Source organism: Dendropsophus ebraccatus, chromosome 1, assembly GCF_027789765.1.
Source record: "Dendropsophus ebraccatus isolate aDenEbr1 chromosome 1, aDenEbr1.pat, whole genome shotgun sequence".
In the NCBI taxonomy this organism is placed as follows: Eukaryota; Metazoa; Chordata; class Amphibia; order Anura; family Hylidae; genus Dendropsophus; species Dendropsophus ebraccatus.
The window spans coordinates 123419642-123436679 of NC_091454.1; the positions used below are offsets into that span (position 1 = coordinate 123419642).

General features: G+C 39.6%; 1 protein-coding gene across 4 annotated transcripts in view; it reads right to left on the reverse strand.

The window, feature by feature from the left end:
* CACNA2D1 (calcium voltage-gated channel auxiliary subunit alpha2delta 1) overlaps window positions 1-16390 on the reverse strand; it is a 506289-nt gene extending 489899 nt beyond the window's left edge. For 2 of the 4 annotated variants that reach the window (XM_069978323.1, XM_069978313.1), the window contains exon 1: window positions 15969-16390. In XM_069978323.1, coding sequence (XP_069834424.1) covers window positions 15969-16063 — 95 coding nt within the window. In that variant the 5' untranslated portion in view covers window positions 16064-16390. The remainder of the gene's footprint in view (window positions 1-15968) is intronic. The other 2 variants (XM_069978341.1, XM_069978332.1) reach the window with 1 other exon arrangement.
* Window positions 16391-17038: the final 648 nt, after the last annotated feature.

Below are 17038 nucleotides of genomic sequence, written 5' to 3' on the forward strand. Positions count from 1 at the left end.
CCCTGGTTAATTACAAATAAAAAAACACTTATGTTCCAATATTATCTTTTAACATGGCACATTAAATGACACATTTAAAGACCTCGAGAAATGTCCTAATTTGCTGAATGGCAAGGTGTGGCACCTGGCATTCCCACCATTCAGCTGTTCAGACTAGCCTGGATACAAACAAGTATATACAGCTGGAAGCCTCAGTTTCATTTATTGTGTAATGGCCATGCTCTTTTACTTTAAGCCACTGTATGTCAATGAGATCTGAGCTGTAGTAACATGGCATGGCCAATAAAAAATGTACAGAACCAATGCGTCTGCTAGTGTATGCTGAGGGGAATCAATAGCAACTGTCAAACAGCAAAACTCTCTGGCTTTCCCACATCAACCAATCACCTTTAGTATCTTAGGCCCAGTTCACACTGAGCAAAAATGGCAGAATCCCACCGTGCTCGGTGTCCTGCAGTGAGTGAATGGGAGGGCGCACGCGCATCCGCCCCCGCCACTCTCTGCTCAAAGAAATGACATGTCAATTCTTTGGGCGGCAAGGGGAGAAAGCTGGCGTGCGTGCCCTCCCATTCACTCATTGCAGGACACTAAGCATGGCAGGATTCTGCCGTTTTTGCTCAGTATGAACTGGGCTTTAACTAGAGATGAGCGAACTTGCCGGATTTCTGGTTCGTATGAACCAGAAATCTCGGCATCTGACTAATTTTCATATGTTGATGCTCATGGTGGGAACTTAGGGTAAAAGGGTGTCGTTTGATGTTTTGGTGATTTTGTATGCGGCAATAACAAATATTTTATTTTTTATGTTTTTTTTATTTATTATAAATGGAAAAAAAAAAAATTCATTAATTTGTCCCCAGGGAACTCCTATGACTAATGCACTGATTGCACTTAGGGATCAATACAGCGCATATGTTAAAACTAGGGATGGTATGAACCCGAACGCTCGGCAGCAGATTCCCGCTGTCTGCCCGCTGTCTATGGCTATGGCTGTATCCCAGTTTTCCAGGCGGTCCTCCCGCCGGATCTGCCCGCTGCACGGAGCGGGCAAACAGCGGGAATCATTACCGAGAGTTCGGGTTCGTACGAACCCGAACCGAACTCGGTTCAGACCATCCCTAGTTAAAACTATCAAACAGGAGAAGGCTTGAAAAAATTTTGCACCCCTGGCCTATGCCACAGAAATTGTGGCACAGATTCTTACCTTTTCTGTGGCATACACCAGCCATAACCCCTGTTTGCCTGTTGGGTGGCCAGGGTACACAGTAAGGTGGGGAGAAGGTGTGGCCTATTTACCTGTTTATGCCTGGAAACAAACCGAAGCCATGCAAAAATCTACACCGGCTCTGGAGCATGTGCCCTTATTAAATCCAGCCAGGAAAGTGGGGTGGGGCTTTATTTAAGACCGGCATACCCCCCTCTGTCTTTCCTATTCCACAACTGTAATAAAAATGTGAATGTGAACACCTCCTTAGAGCTCCGAACACCTGTAATTTTAATGGGAAATAAGAATAGAGTTTACTTATACAACTAATAAATGTTCAGATAATACAACAAACACTTTACTTAAAGTGACACTGTCACCTCCTTTTTGCATTCTGACATCTCTACACAGGTGTAAAGGGTAAATTTAGTGGTTTTCATACCTTATTTTATATCATACGTCATGATGCTTAATGCTTAAAGTAAAAAGTCATCTTTTATCAACTGCAGATTGTGTTAAGTGGGCGGCGCCTCGCAGCATTAGTGCAACTTAGCCCCACCCACAATGCCACAGTTGACCCCCGCCCCCTCGCCGGCCATTGGAACAGGCTGGCCGAAAAGGTCTAGACCCCACCCCTTTTATCAACCAATGGGTGTCAAGGGGTCGGTTGTGGGCGGGGCTAAGTGGCGCTAATGCCGCACGGCCACGTCCACTTAATACAATCTGCAGTTGATAAAAGGACACTTTTTACTTGAACAAACACCATGACGTATAATATGAAATAAGGTATGAAAAACGCTAAATTTACCCTTTACACCTGTGTAGAGATGTCAGAATGCACAAAGGGGGTGACAGTGTCACTTTAAGTTTTGGCTGCCAGGAAGAGATTATTTTTGACAGTACTCAATGGCTTTACAGACCTGCGGCCTTGATTTTCTGAATTGTCTGGCATATAACCAATCATTTACTCATTTAGATAATAACCATGTTTCGTAATTGGAGTTTTCCTTTTTCATAATTAACCTTGAAATCTTAGCATCTACATAATTGGTCTTGTTGGAAGTCTGAATACCTTTTTAGCCACAAAATATCTAATATGTAGCCATTCATGATGAAAAGCTAGGTTACTCATTTGCATCAAGAAAAAAAAAAGGAAAAAAAGGTTCAGTGAAAATTAAATTTGACTGCAAAGCAGTTTCATTAATTTTTCTTTTACTGGAAAAAGCCATACTGCAAAGTAATGCACACATATAAATCTACATGGTACAAAATACAACAAAAGTACCATGCCTTCCACTCTGACTTCTTTCTACCTTGCACATATTTTATTATCACACATTAAATTGTGTTCAGTTACACAGTGAAGCCTGACAATGATATCTTAGTCTACTGGGATTTAATTTAATCTCCACATGACAAATAATAGTAACCCTCCAGAGAGCACCTAGAAGTGTGTCATATATTTACACACAGATGTGACCTGTATAATGGCATGGTCATAATACAAGGATCTTTTTAGATGCATGTGACAAATGACTGACAACAAAATGCAATTAAAAAAATAAAGAAAAAGTGGAAAAGTAATTGTATTATCCAACTTATATTATTCTGATGTGCAGTATTAAATCCAAGGGCAAATTGTCTCTCTCTGCCTACCTACTGTCACATCTGAAACATAGAACTGCTTGGAAGCTATTCCTATAACACGTACACAGGAAATTGCGATGTATGCATAAATGAGAATAAGCTTTCCACATTGTTAGTGTCCGTATATATGGTTTATTTTAGCTTTTAGCTACAGATAAAAGACAGACCTCTCCTGGGTGCCACAAGTGCCTTACAGATCCCATTAATCCCCATGTACTAAATTACAGCATCCTGTCCAGTAGACAAATCCAAAAAATGACTGGTGCCAAATGTGATTCATAAAAGTCTTGTATGTTATATTTTTACACATATCATAGACCTCAAATGGAAACAGTGACATGACTAGGAAAAGGTGCTAAGCACTGTATATACTTGACCTAATATCTTCAGACTGCTTAAGGATGTGGAGGAGGGTAGCCTTTGTATGAAAGCTAAAGGAATACAATCTGCCAATGAATTCTAGCCTCCAGAAAAGGAATGATACATCACTTTACTTTTCCTTTAAAGCAACATATAAAATACATGTAAATTATGCACTGTTATTTGAGTCACTACAGAAATCCGTGGGAGCTGTAAGTGAGAGGGATATACCAGAGTTAATCAACTAGGATGGCTGAGCATTCTACAGCACAGGGTTTTATGAGGAACAATAATGTGAAAATATTCATTATTATAGATGGACAGAACTTCAATTGAAGATTCTTCCATTATTAGAGTTCATTGAGTGACCTCTGACTTCTCAATATTGATACTGGAGAATAAAACGTCTATCATCTGGAATAGATGTGCATGCTCCACTATTCACATACAATAAGAAATACTGTCAACAGGCTATTTTTAGTTATTCACACCAACTCTAATATCAGCTTTGCCGCAATGAGTCACATCTTTTAGACAGCTTTGCTGTGCTGCATATAGGTTTTTGCTAAATCTTGAATTTAACCCTTTGTTTAAGAAATACATTTTTATCACAAAAAGCAAAACATATTGGTGGTATGAAAAGGGTGACATACAGTTCATTGCCAGTGACCACTATTAGAAGTATAGAACAGTAGAAAGGAAACGTTTTCCTATATATATATATATATATATATATATTAGGATAGAATCATTATTTATGCTACTCCCAGACTGCAGACAAGAGTGGAGCTGTTTCTGGAAGAAAGAAGCCATGTTTCTTTAAGTCTAAATAAACCCTGAATAGCCTTTAATGGTGCGTTCACACCTACAGGATCTGCAGCTGATTTTCTGCTCAGCAGATTTCATTTAAATAACTGAACACAGAATCAAATCTGCACCATCAAATCTGCTGCAGATCTGCTGCAGATCCTGTAGGTGTGAACGCACCCTTATAAGTTAGGGTGCGTTCACACCTACAGGATCTGCAGCAGATCTGCAGCAGATTTGATGCTGTGTTCAGTTATTTAAATGAAATCTGCTGCAGAAAATCAGCTGCAGATCCTGTAGGTGTGAACGCACCATTAAGGAGAATTCTGGGCTGGGGTGCTTTCACCTTCTCCTCTCCAGTGCTGGTGCCAGTATCCTGCTGTTCCAGTCCCCAAGTTCCAGCCACTTCCTGGTAAGAGAGGGGACTTGGGAAATAATGTGCTAGGCCCACTCAGTCAGTCAGCGGCTGTATCTGGAACACGTTACGTCCCAGATCCACAGTCAGACCCAGAAACTGCCAGGAAAAGGGGACTGGAGCTGCGGAATACCGGCGTCAAAGCTAGAGAGGTGAGAGCATGTTACTTCTTTTACCCTCCCCCTGCTCAGCACTTTGCCAAAAATCACCCAAACCCGGAATTCTCCTTTAAGGGTATTTAGACTAGATTATCCAGAAAGGAAAAAGATAGCTTTTTTCTTCCAGCAGCAATACTATTGTCTTCATGATACACTAGGGAAAAAACTGACATGGTAGCACACCCATTTACTTATCACTGATCCTTTTGCTTCTTAGCACTATATACTACTAACATCAACATGGCAAAAACCATTGCAACAACAATGGCGCAAGAGGGAGGAGTGACCTCTAGGCCACACCACCCCCAGACACTGTGCCGCCACAAAAATGGCCTCCACATAGGACCACAAAGACCAGAGGCAAAATGGGAAAACAACAACCTTACTCTGTGCTCTCAGCCAAAAGACTGAATATATATATATATATATATATATATATATATATATATATATATATATATATATATATATATATTAAAACCACCTAGGTGGGGGAGGAGTGCTACTATTGACTTCAGTTTGTGTCTGGTTTTGTAGCTTAGTTCCAGTGAAGTGAATGGAGCAAAGTTGCAATACCACACATAACCGAAGGAATTTTGGAGAAGACAAGGAAATATATAAGTTCAACAGAAATTGCTTTATTATATATTCTAAATTTAATACATTGAACGGTTAAATGTAACACCAATAAAAATTTTTGTGTTGTAGTCAATAAAACCCATCACTCACTGCATTTGACACCCATTGCCACTACATGTTAATAAATATATGTGAAAACACATTCTGCATTATTATTAGTTAATGCCGACAAAAACTGCTTATAGAATACACAGGTTTCTTTTTCTACATTTCATTTTCTGGCTTTAGGACAGCCACCGGTACATCAAACAGGGATATGTCTCTTAATATATTGGTGTATTATACTTCAATTTAGCATTCCGTTAAGGATTGACGTGCAAAACACCACTCTAGCTGAATCTTCTGCATAGTCCTGTCCACAAAGGGGTATTAACAACAGCTAAGGCGAGTCATAAAATTACTTCTGGGTCAAGGAACCCCAACTACTAAGTAAATGTATCCCCTGAGGGTTGGGAGGAACTATGCATGTCAGGAGCGCATGGCAGATTTGTCTGAAACTGCAAGAGAATTCTATCATCATGTTGGGAGTATGGATGTCTGCAAACCCTATGTACATGTATAAATCAGTCATAGAAATTTCTGAAATGAATCTGTCCAAAACTGTCCAATCAAGAAACTAGAGTATACCCTAGCAATATCCCATCCCTTCAAATGGTGAGGGAACCTCTTTATACACATGTTCACATCATTAACTGGACTGTTACATTGCTCTAATAAATGGTTTACAATAGGTTAACGCTAGGGCCGCATGGTGACTTGGGGCCACATAACATAAAATGAAGGGTCACAGAAACCTATCAGGTCTGGATTTCTATTCACTATAACTTGTGGGTTGCTACACGGCCAAATTTACTATCAGTTTATATTTTCTGTCTTGGAAGGAGAACAGTTGGCCAAGTGGGTGGATGTTATTTTTATGTGTTCTACTGCATACAGGGTACAGGGTGGAGGCCCTTCTTTCCTCCATTGGTAGATGTCAATGGAAAGAAGGGTCAAGCTGGTTAATTTCAACATGACCCTTTTGTTCTTGGGGGAGATAATTGTTCGCCAAAACGTGTCTGGAAATGGCTTTCTATTCTAGCCCCATTTAGAAAACCTGTGCATTCGGCTGAGTATAGCGTACTTGGGCTTAATGGGTGGAAAGCGCTCTACAGCCAAGCGCAGAATAGCAAAGTGGGAGGAATACAGCTAATCTTGGACACAGAGATAATTTCTTTTATAAAGTTTTCATTGGTAATATGAAACAAGATAGGATAGGAGGCGATGAAGGAAGCTGAGAGAAATATATATAAGACTTCTCACGTATTTTCTATAATTAGTCTTTAATCTGTGCCCATACTCAACTACTACCCACTCTTTTTCTTTCATCCCACTCAAAGACCATAAATAAAAAGCTGGAATCTGAGCTTCCTAGCCAAGAGTTACTATGCATAACATACATCATAGAGCAAACAACTCCCCCTAAGCAATATCTGAACTGGTCTCACAGGGTCTGTCCCTAAAAAGGTCAAGGATCACTTTTTTCCTTCAGAAAATGCTAGTCTCCATAAATAGACCACTAGAGCTAGTCTCACTACATTATATATATATATATATATATATATATATATATATATACTTAGATTTCCTTCCTGTATAAAATGGTGTTCTTTCTTATGATACTTTTCTCTCACCTTTTTAAAATAAAGCAGACTAGCATTCAGCTGCCATGTACTGGCCATATATCCCCCTGTAGCAGATGCCAGAAACTAAGTATTACATGCCTGCCATTTAAATGAATAAATGTTTATGTAATAGGTAGACAGGCCTATGTTCATTGTCAGCTGCCCTCTGCTCTGAGGTAAATAAGGAGGGTCCTGAACAGAAGATTCCCCTATATTTGCACAAAAAAAGCACACAAAACCACTCATTCTTCTAAAGTGTTGGAAAATTTTGGATAATACAGCTAACACATGGTTTAAGCTTTTGAGCTTTTCTTTTTTTTTTAAGTGAAACTATCATCACCTTTATGCTCCACAAACCACAAGTCACTATGATCTTTCTCAGCAGCTTTAATGGTTAGATTAGACCCTTGGCTGGGCAAGGAAAAACTGTGGAGGACTGACCAGATGACTGGTAGTTTGGACAAAGTGATGACAAATGCCTTTTAACAATTACATCATCTATGATGCTGCTAAAGACTTCTCAATTCAGGGATGCAACATGATGCAAATCTTCAAAAAACTTCAAGAGAGGGTAATCCAACAGCAGGTAAAGAAATAAACATGCTGCAGAAGCATATAGTTTTGCCTGCCTACCAACAACAATCCATTTGTTTTGGGGTCTTAGGTCTGTGTATAGTGGCTGTACTTTGTGGTTGAGCAGTTGATTAGTACTACAATCCCCAGAACGCACTGTTGTCTCTTAGCTCTCCATCACAGTCCTCCCACCCTGCCTACACCTTTCCCCAGCACTCCTGTCAGCCACCCCCCCCCCCCCCCACACACACACACACACACACCCAAAGCTGTTGCAGAACATCTCATTACACTGCAGACTATTACACACAATCAGTGAAGTTGCTGATTGCTGCTTCTATCCCTCCTGGAAAATAGTAATTTAGGCTATAGGGGCTGATCAGCAAAGTTGAACCACTCAAGGAGGGTGAGGCCAGAGCGCAAAGTCAAGAATCCACCAAGCTTCCTGTGACATCAGAGGATGATATGTTTTCATGGGAGAGAGGGAGGGGCTGGAGACAATTGTTCTTTCATTGTTCTTCTATTTTCCATTTCCTTTTAGTGATGAAGAACGGAAAAGCACGCTTAAGCTAGTACTATTAGCGATTACACTATATTAGTAAATTATATGTTTCAGGATGATAGATTTATTTAAGTACAATATTCTCATACTGCATAACCCCTTCAGAGAGAGATTTTTTATATACTAACCATGCTTGTGAGGGTTGTTTTTTTTCTAAGGTTAGGAAGTGCACTGAATACGGGCTACAGTATATGTGTACGTACAGTACAGTGGCAATGCATCAGGTGAATTTTAAGTCTATGTTCATACTATTGCCTTTAAATGTTCCCAGCAAACATAATCAACAGATCCATAGAAATAGTGCTGTGTTTAGGTCATATATGTAAGCATACTTTACTGTATTGAACAGTGGTAAAAACTATTGTAAGAGCTATTTTGAGAAGGTTAATGGCAGAAAGAGCTAACTCCTAATGAAGAGAGGACAAAGGGCCCTTTTACTCAGGACGTTTATCGGCAACGAGCACTGCTAGGAACATTCATTTTGCCAATAATCGGCCCATGGGAAAGTGTCAGCCGTCAGCCGAGGGCCGAGAAACACCAGCTCATCGGCTGATTGCATCTTTTGTGCAGCCCTATTAGTCATCTTTTACTGGTCGCACATGTTACTGTGTAAACAGGAGATGTGCGGCCTATAGCAATGTATTTAAATGGCCGCACAAGCATTGCATGGATCATTTGCTGCTCAATTAATTGTGCTATGTTAAGGAACTGTAGGCAAGGGCCAATCTCGCTTATCAACGACCATTTGCATCCGCGGATCTTAGTGTAAAAGGATCTTAAGAACCAGAGAAAGCACTATGGAGGAGATTTATCAAAGGGTGTAAAATTTAGACTGCTGCAAACTGGCCACAGCAACCAATCACAGCTCAGCTTTCCTTTCACCAGAGCTGGAAGCTGAGCTGTGATTGGTTGTTTGGCCAGTTTGCACCAGTCTAAATTTTACACCCTTCGATAAATCTCCCCCTATGTGTGACAGGGGTGGAAACTATGGGAACCATATATAAAGGGGATAAGAAGACTAGTCTGGGTCAGATAAGGGAGAACCATGGAATTAGTGTGTGTGATGAAGTAGGGGCATGGAGACTAGCCTGTGTATAACTGGGTATGGGAAAGCAGTCTGTCAGAGGCACAGGGAACTGTCTAAGTAAGAGATTAGGGCCTTGTGGAAGATTATATGTTAGAAGGGGACATGAGGGAGCAGTTTGTGTGAGAGGGGGACTTTGGGAGAAGCAAAGGGAACAGTCTGTCTGAGGATGAAAGAAAGATGGACTGAAAAAAATGATGGGATGCTTTCTAGTGGTGTGGGGTGCACTGCGGGTGGATGTGGAGATGTGGTATTCTTGTAAATGAGGCACATGGGAATCTGCAGGGTGCTTGTCAGTGTTATAAGTAGTGCTAAAGAGTATTAAGTGTAGCAGTGCCTAGTGTAGTGTATGTGTGAAGTGTCTGTACGTGAGATGTGTGAGTGGTAAATAAAGGAGGTCCGGAGTATTTTTTGTCTTTTTAATGAAAGGTTATGGTGTTGGGTCTGGTCTAAAATGTGAATCCATTTTGCGGTCTAGTGTCTCCATTTGGGACTTCAGTTTGAGGTCTGATTTTATTTTGGGGTCTGAACTAATCTATTAGCCTATTCTCAGTTCTGATTATATGGGGGTATGGTCTAGGGTCTGAATTAATTTTGAGGTCTGGGGTATGAGGTCTGAATGATATGGGGGAGGCAAATGTAAAATATATAATCTGTGTCAATAAATGCAACTGTTATGTATTCTGTGACTGCATCTGATCAGTTTAACACATGGTCATAATATGGATTTTAGGGTCTGTGTTATTTCAAGCAGATCTACTGAATTAAACATAGAAATAAAATTACTTGGAACTGATAGATCTGAGTGTTGTGGTGCAATACATACCCTATAATTCACTTTTATTATTGTGTGAAACAGACATTGAATGCATTGTTCTTATATTCATAAGAACTTTAGTATCTATATGTGCTATATATTCTATGCCCAAAAAAATAATCCAGCCTCCATAAAACTTTAAGCATGCCAGATCAGTATTCAGGAAGAGGAAGCATATTTTAGTCGGAGCAACAGCCCATTTCCACACACCAATTTAGACACTGACTGGACAGAAATTTGTTACATATCTGTATGTGTAATGACGCTCTAACACATGGGTCTCCAAACTGCGGCCCTCCAACTGTTGCAATACTACGTTTCATATCATGCCTGGACAGCCAAATACAAAGCTTTAGCTGGCCGGGCATGATGGAAGTTGTGGTTTTGCAACAGCAGGAGGGCTGCAGTTTGGAGACCCATGGTCTAACAGGTTGTAGGCAGGTGCAGTAATTAGTGGTATTTCTATAGTTGAAAATTGTAAAATTCAGACATGAAATAAGAGCAGCTTATTTATTTTATCTATATTTATATTGTCAGTCCTATAGGTTAAAATGTGCAAATGACACCCTTATCTTTCTCTGGTGTTAGAAAAGGTACCCAAGTAGCTTAACTGCCTTATATCTTTGACAGCCATTATTTGTCCCTGTGGTTGATTATGTTTTTCAATACAAAGGGATCCTGTACAGTATTTTTTTCCACCATGGGGATCAATTAATCATAAATGTATCTTTATATCATACAGTTGCAAAAATCAGAGCTATATGTTTGTACATATGTCAGGAGATTTTCCCAAACTGAATGCTGACAGTAGGACTGAGACAGTGTGAACAGAGCCTGAATCTGGCCTTCCAAAACAAACAGGTAATTCTTTCTTATTGCAGAAAGACATTTCTGGGTTGCATACAATTTTGTTGATATGTAAATATGACATGTGGGCATCACAATAAACTTCAAAAAGAAGTGAATCTTTATAGGCAGAAGTGATAGCAATGTATCGATTCAATAGACAGCGAAACAAACAGAAGACAGATCATTGCTTGAAGGACAGCATGCTTAGTATAGGTAGAATGGAAACAAAAGACACAGAACAATTGGGCTGATAAGCGGTAACAACTGCCATCCATTCAGCCTGTGGTCATATTATGTGTGGACAAACCCCAAATGAGTCTCAATTACATTGGAAGATTAAATCAAGAAATTAGGATATTAACAAAAAGGACAACTAAAGATCAATGCCTGTGTAGACTTATCAACAAGCACAGATAAGGCTAGATTCACAATGCAATGGTCTTCACGCTCAGCAGGACCATTTGAAGCGTGCTGTTCAACATATGCCCCAGAAGTATGCAACTGTATGCCAATAGGGTTGTATATGTCAGTCATTGAAATGTATACCACACAGAATATCTTTTTCTTTTCATTTTGTTGTATTGAAAAGCATAGTTGACTATGCATTTCATTGTACCTGAGACAAAGACATAGTGAAATTTATAAGCCACACATATTCCGAACGTACTCAGCCATTTGACTAAACATTATATATGGAAAAAGCTGTGGTTTAGGACATATGTACAAATCTTCACCAAAATAACAAACATACAACCTATAAGGTGAATTAACATTAATATATACATATATATCTAAATAACACACAATATAACACTACAGATAATAAAATATTTATCTATAATGCCATAAAATAATTCAATATTTGTTCATATCTATTCCACTTTTTTTAATGATAACAATACTATAAATAATACATAAGGCAATAAGTAACATGCCTTGATTTTTAGTCTGAAATTAAAATTACAAAAAGCATATGAATCAGTTCCACTGTTTTGTGAAAGAATCTAGTCTAAGAAAGACTGACCAAGAAGAAACAAATAAAATGCAGATCTCCATGTCACTCATGTTATACGTTAATAATAAACTTGTAATAGACAGGAATAAAAAAAAAAAAATGGTGGTCACAGTGATGTACTAAGTAGCACTAATTAAAATGTTCCAGCAGAACCTGCATGATTAGCGAGTGAGAAATAAACTGGATAATAATTGGTTATAGGCCTATACACAAGTATCACATCTACCCGGTGCCTAATTTGTATAAATAAATCACACCTAGTAGTGAAATGACTGCAGGGGAAAGTCAGTCTCCAGACAGCAATGCTGTAATAAATGAAGACTGGAGAGCCAAGGTAACCAACTACATGTAATTAAAATTCATATTTTACCAAACTGTCACATAGCACAGAGGAGGGCCAGATTACAATCACATTGGACCTGCTTCAGTAGATTCACAGACAGAGGCATCAAAACCAGTGTATGTGTTTTAGAGCAGAGCATTTCAAGATGAGCCCTGTGATTGATTTCGTAGTGTGTGGTGATGTATAACTGTCTAATGTAACACATGCTCACTGTCTGCCCTCAGGGATCTACATGCAAATTAGACAGATCGGCTAATCAGATTATTCTGGGGAGCACTGAGCTGCTTTTGTCAAGGGCCAATTTTTTTTTCCATTGGATATATCTGTACATCCATTTAATTTGACTTACATTGCTAAGACTAGCTATGGGCTGAGTATGCTATTATATGAAAATCCCATTTGTGTTCTCAATTCATTGAAAATATAGGCATCAACCTACCACAAAGGCCCACATAACTCTTACGCGTAGGCAACAAGTACACAATGCTTTTGGCAAACATGACAAGCTGTATGTTTTCACTGCTATATTTTGATTTATGTATTATTAATATTGTTATCATTTAGTGTTATTAAGCGTAGTCACATATTCCAACGCACATATAACATCAACCTACACCGGAACATACTACATCGGCCACATTCAATATCTGTGATGAGATTACTAATAAATATGTTAATGTATAAGATAATGCATCAAATTATGTGCATATACACATATATGCATTAAATAGCAGTATATAAGAATCACCTTAAATACCATATTCAGCAAACACACACTAGAAATTTAACATAATAGCAAAATAGAAAAATTCTAAACATTCAGTCCAAGGTAAAGCTTCCAGTTAGCTGTAAACCAGGCAAATTCACCATAGTCTCACAATTCGTAAAAATAACACAACAGTGGTAGGGGCCATATAGATTATAATTCTGTTTGTTTGTTTACAAGGAATACAGCAGCATTTTCTCCCAAGCATCTGTCAGGTGAATGAACATTTTCTTGAATGCTAATGTGCTGGGAAGACATTTATGTTGTCTGCAAAGATGAAATGCATTAGGATTTGTACTTTATTAAAATCTTATATCAGAAGTTAAATTCTGCAATGAATTTCTTTGTGATATATGGGTCATATAACTTGTAGGAACAATCCAACACATCAAGTGCAAATAGCATCCAATATGTCATGGTGGCATGTGCTGTACTAAGTGCCAAAATAGACGCTTGAAGATAATTTATATTCACAATTAAGTTTACAATTAGAAAGTGTGTGTAGGCTGAGGCTGGGATGTACATGAACAATTCCTCTCTCAGCAGTGTGCATAGTACAGGGGAAGCTGCATTTGTTATGGTTTTCCTCTAAGCATTTATGCTGCCATTTTTTATTATTATTAATATTATTATTTTGAGTTGTTTTACTAATAAAAGTGTGATCTGTAAACATCCTATTTACAGTATCACCAAATGCCTTCCTTTATATTCTTATAGGATATATACTTACTGTACAATATAACCTGCTTTGTAACTATTAGTTTATTAAAAAAAATATAAAAATATAATGCAGTCACCTTAAATATACTGATATCCTACAGTGACGCCACACCGCCTCTAATACATTCATTTCTAGCAGTAGTTACAGTTACATATATACATGGTCCAAGATCATTAGAGATTTGACACATAACAGCAGATGACACACCAGCTTAAGTTGAAAAGAATATGTGCAAAGCACCACCTGTTCCCTGAATCTACAAACTGTTCTACTGTTAAACAAGTGACCATGTTTCTTTATCATAATCTGAATATTAGCATTCACTATCTTTTTGGAAACACAGATACACAGAATGCATGCATATTGGGACGCTCAACCAAACTGGACATAACGTACAAAAATTGTCAATAATAGAACTTCCTGCTGTTTAATTCATTGCAAAAAATAATAATACTAATAATAATAATACTACTAATAATAAAAACAATATATATATATATATATATATATATATATATATATATATAGTGGTAGAAAAGACATGACTTGCATGGTAACTATTAATAGCTATACTTTTTTTATTTTTTTAGGAAAAATAGAAATATGTTAAATAACCTAAATCATTTTGGAGCCACCAATGTTCTAGTTATTTGTAGGTGTACTTGTCCACATAATATATTATATAATAATCACATGTGCATGGGAGAATATATATATATATATATATATATATATATATGTGTGTGTGTGTGTGTGTGTGTAATTTTCTGAAAAATGAATATATATATATATATATATATATATATATATATATATATATATATATATTTTAATTAGAGACTATATATATTATATAAAAAAAACTGTATATTTTGCTTTTTAGAAAGGTATGTGTAAATATTTTCCTAAGAGTCACCTATAAGGGAATATGTAAATATTATTTCCTAACCCCAGAAGCCTAACTAATATGAGGGCATGGAGTGTTTTCTGAATTAGCTTGTATACTGGACTAAATCAGGGAACATTGGCTAGATGTAGTGACATAAACTCCCCCTGGAATATAGTAAACACTTTTCACAACAGTGAATGAAAATTTAATGTGCTCCTGACATCTGAGTGGGTGAATAGCACTCAGACATCTAAGGAGGCTCCTGAGATTTTATAGACTACAATTTACCTATATATATATATATATATATATATATATATATATATATATAATCTCATTTGAGAAGAGTGGCTTAATGTAAAACCTAGGTGGCACAATGAGCCTTGTAGCTAATTTCAATTGTTTGCCAGGAAATGAGCTAATATCAGGCTCATGTAAGACGTCAGTTTTCTCCTTTGAGTCACATAAAATCAGCCACAAGAAGCTCATATATACAAGACTGGTGTTCAGCCCCGTATTTTTTTTTTTTACACTATAACAACATTCTCTTCTTTCCAGTCAAGTATGTGCTATGTGCTGCCAATTCTTCTTGGTCGGATACATAATGGAATAAATCCTGGGAACAGGATCCATCTATAACAGCACACAAGAAGCACTAATTGGACAAATGTACTACTGGCAGCAAGCGGAGAGAACTCCCCTCCATTCTGCCCTAAGAGCTCAGACACACAATCCTAGGAGGCAGCAGCACAGCCACACTTGGGCTTTGTTTGCTGAAGTGCAGGTCCTATTCTCTGTCTGTCAGGCTGGGAGCAGCCCCTGCAATTAGCAAAGTGGATCCATGGCACACTGCTGATGTTTATTCCAGACCTGCCAGGAGCCTGACATACCTGCTCTGTGTCTACAATCCCCATCCCAACAACATGAAAGTAATCCAGGCATCCTTCCTCCCTCCCACACTCCTATAGTCTAGCTGGGGGGACAGATGACAGCTCAGCCTTGCTCACATCTATTCCAGACACATGCCTGATTTATGACTAAAGGCAGCAGAGATTCATGGGGCTTTTTTTGCAGGAAGCAACAACTGTCACAACCAGCATGCTTGCTGGGTCCCCTTGGTTTGGCTGTGTAGTCAGTGAGGGGGCAGCACAGGTTGGATGAAGCCAGGAGAACTTTAATCCACAAGGGAGCTGAGACCTGACCTTCCCTTATAAAGAGATAACATGAAACTTTATTCCCAGCTCAGCTTTACTGCCAGTTATATTTAGAGTTGGGACTCACTTTTGCTCCCTTGCAGATTCCCAGGGATTATCAGATGCAGTGCCTGTAAGTGATAGCATAGGTGCTCCAGGATGAGGGCATATAGGCAGCCTGGCCATGCCCAGAGCACCTTCTGCTCAGGTCACGTGACACATTTACATCGCCTCCAAATTGGCAGCAAAGCCGGTTACTTACGTTGCAGCAGATGGAAAGTATTCTTCAGAGGAAGGACAGATCAGCAAGGATTGGAAAAGTGTCAGGATAAGGAGTAGGAAGCAGGAAGCAGCCATCTTCACAATCTAACAGGCAGATCTCCAGTATCACATACAGGGATGGAGAGGAGAAGAGAGAATAAACTCCAGACAGGAGCCCGGTCACTCTGGCCGCCAGCTCGGAGCAGCCGCCATCACTTTAGGATCTCAGCTCCCAGTCTCTCCTCTCTCCGCTGCCTTTTCTGATTTATTCCCCCGATGGCAGAGAAGGGGAGGGAGGATGAGCTGGGTAAGTTACAAGGGAGGAGTGAGGGGAGGCTCCTGCACTCAGCACACACTACTGCCGCCGCCGTCGCCGCCGCTGCTACTGACCGAAAGTTAAGTGCGCTGGAGTCTGGAGCTCAGTCACGGCTGACAGCTCGCCACGCCCTGGACCAGGAGCACAAGGTGGAACTTTGCCCATCAGATGGCAACGAGCAAGTGTCACACTGTCCCCAGTGAGTGCCGAGCCACTCTCCATCCCCAGCCTCTGCTCCTGCATTACCGTAATTACCCATGTGCTGCTGCAGCAGACCTATTGTTTCCAATTACCAACATCTCTAGCATTAATCGGCAGTGCTTATCTGCCATGCTCATCTACATCACCGAGGAGCCAGCAGCAGCACGGAGAGACTCCCTCATCAGGGGCGCTTCTCCCTCCACAGGCTGCAGCACCCCCATCTATGTGCACATGCCAGGCTGTCACCTCTCTGCACAGGAGAGTACAGCACAGCACAGCCTACGACACACAGGCTGCAGCACTCCCATCTATGTGCACACGCCAGGCTGTCACCTCTCTGCACAGGAGAGTACAGCACAACCTAGGACACACAGGCTGCAGCACTCCCATCCATGTGCACATGCCAGGCTGTCACCTCTCTGCACAGGAGAGTACAGCACACAGCACAGCCTAGGACACACAGGCTGCAGCACTCCCATCTATATGCACATGCCAGGCTGTCACCTCTCTGCACAGGAGAGTACAGCACACAGCACAGCCTAGGACACACAGGC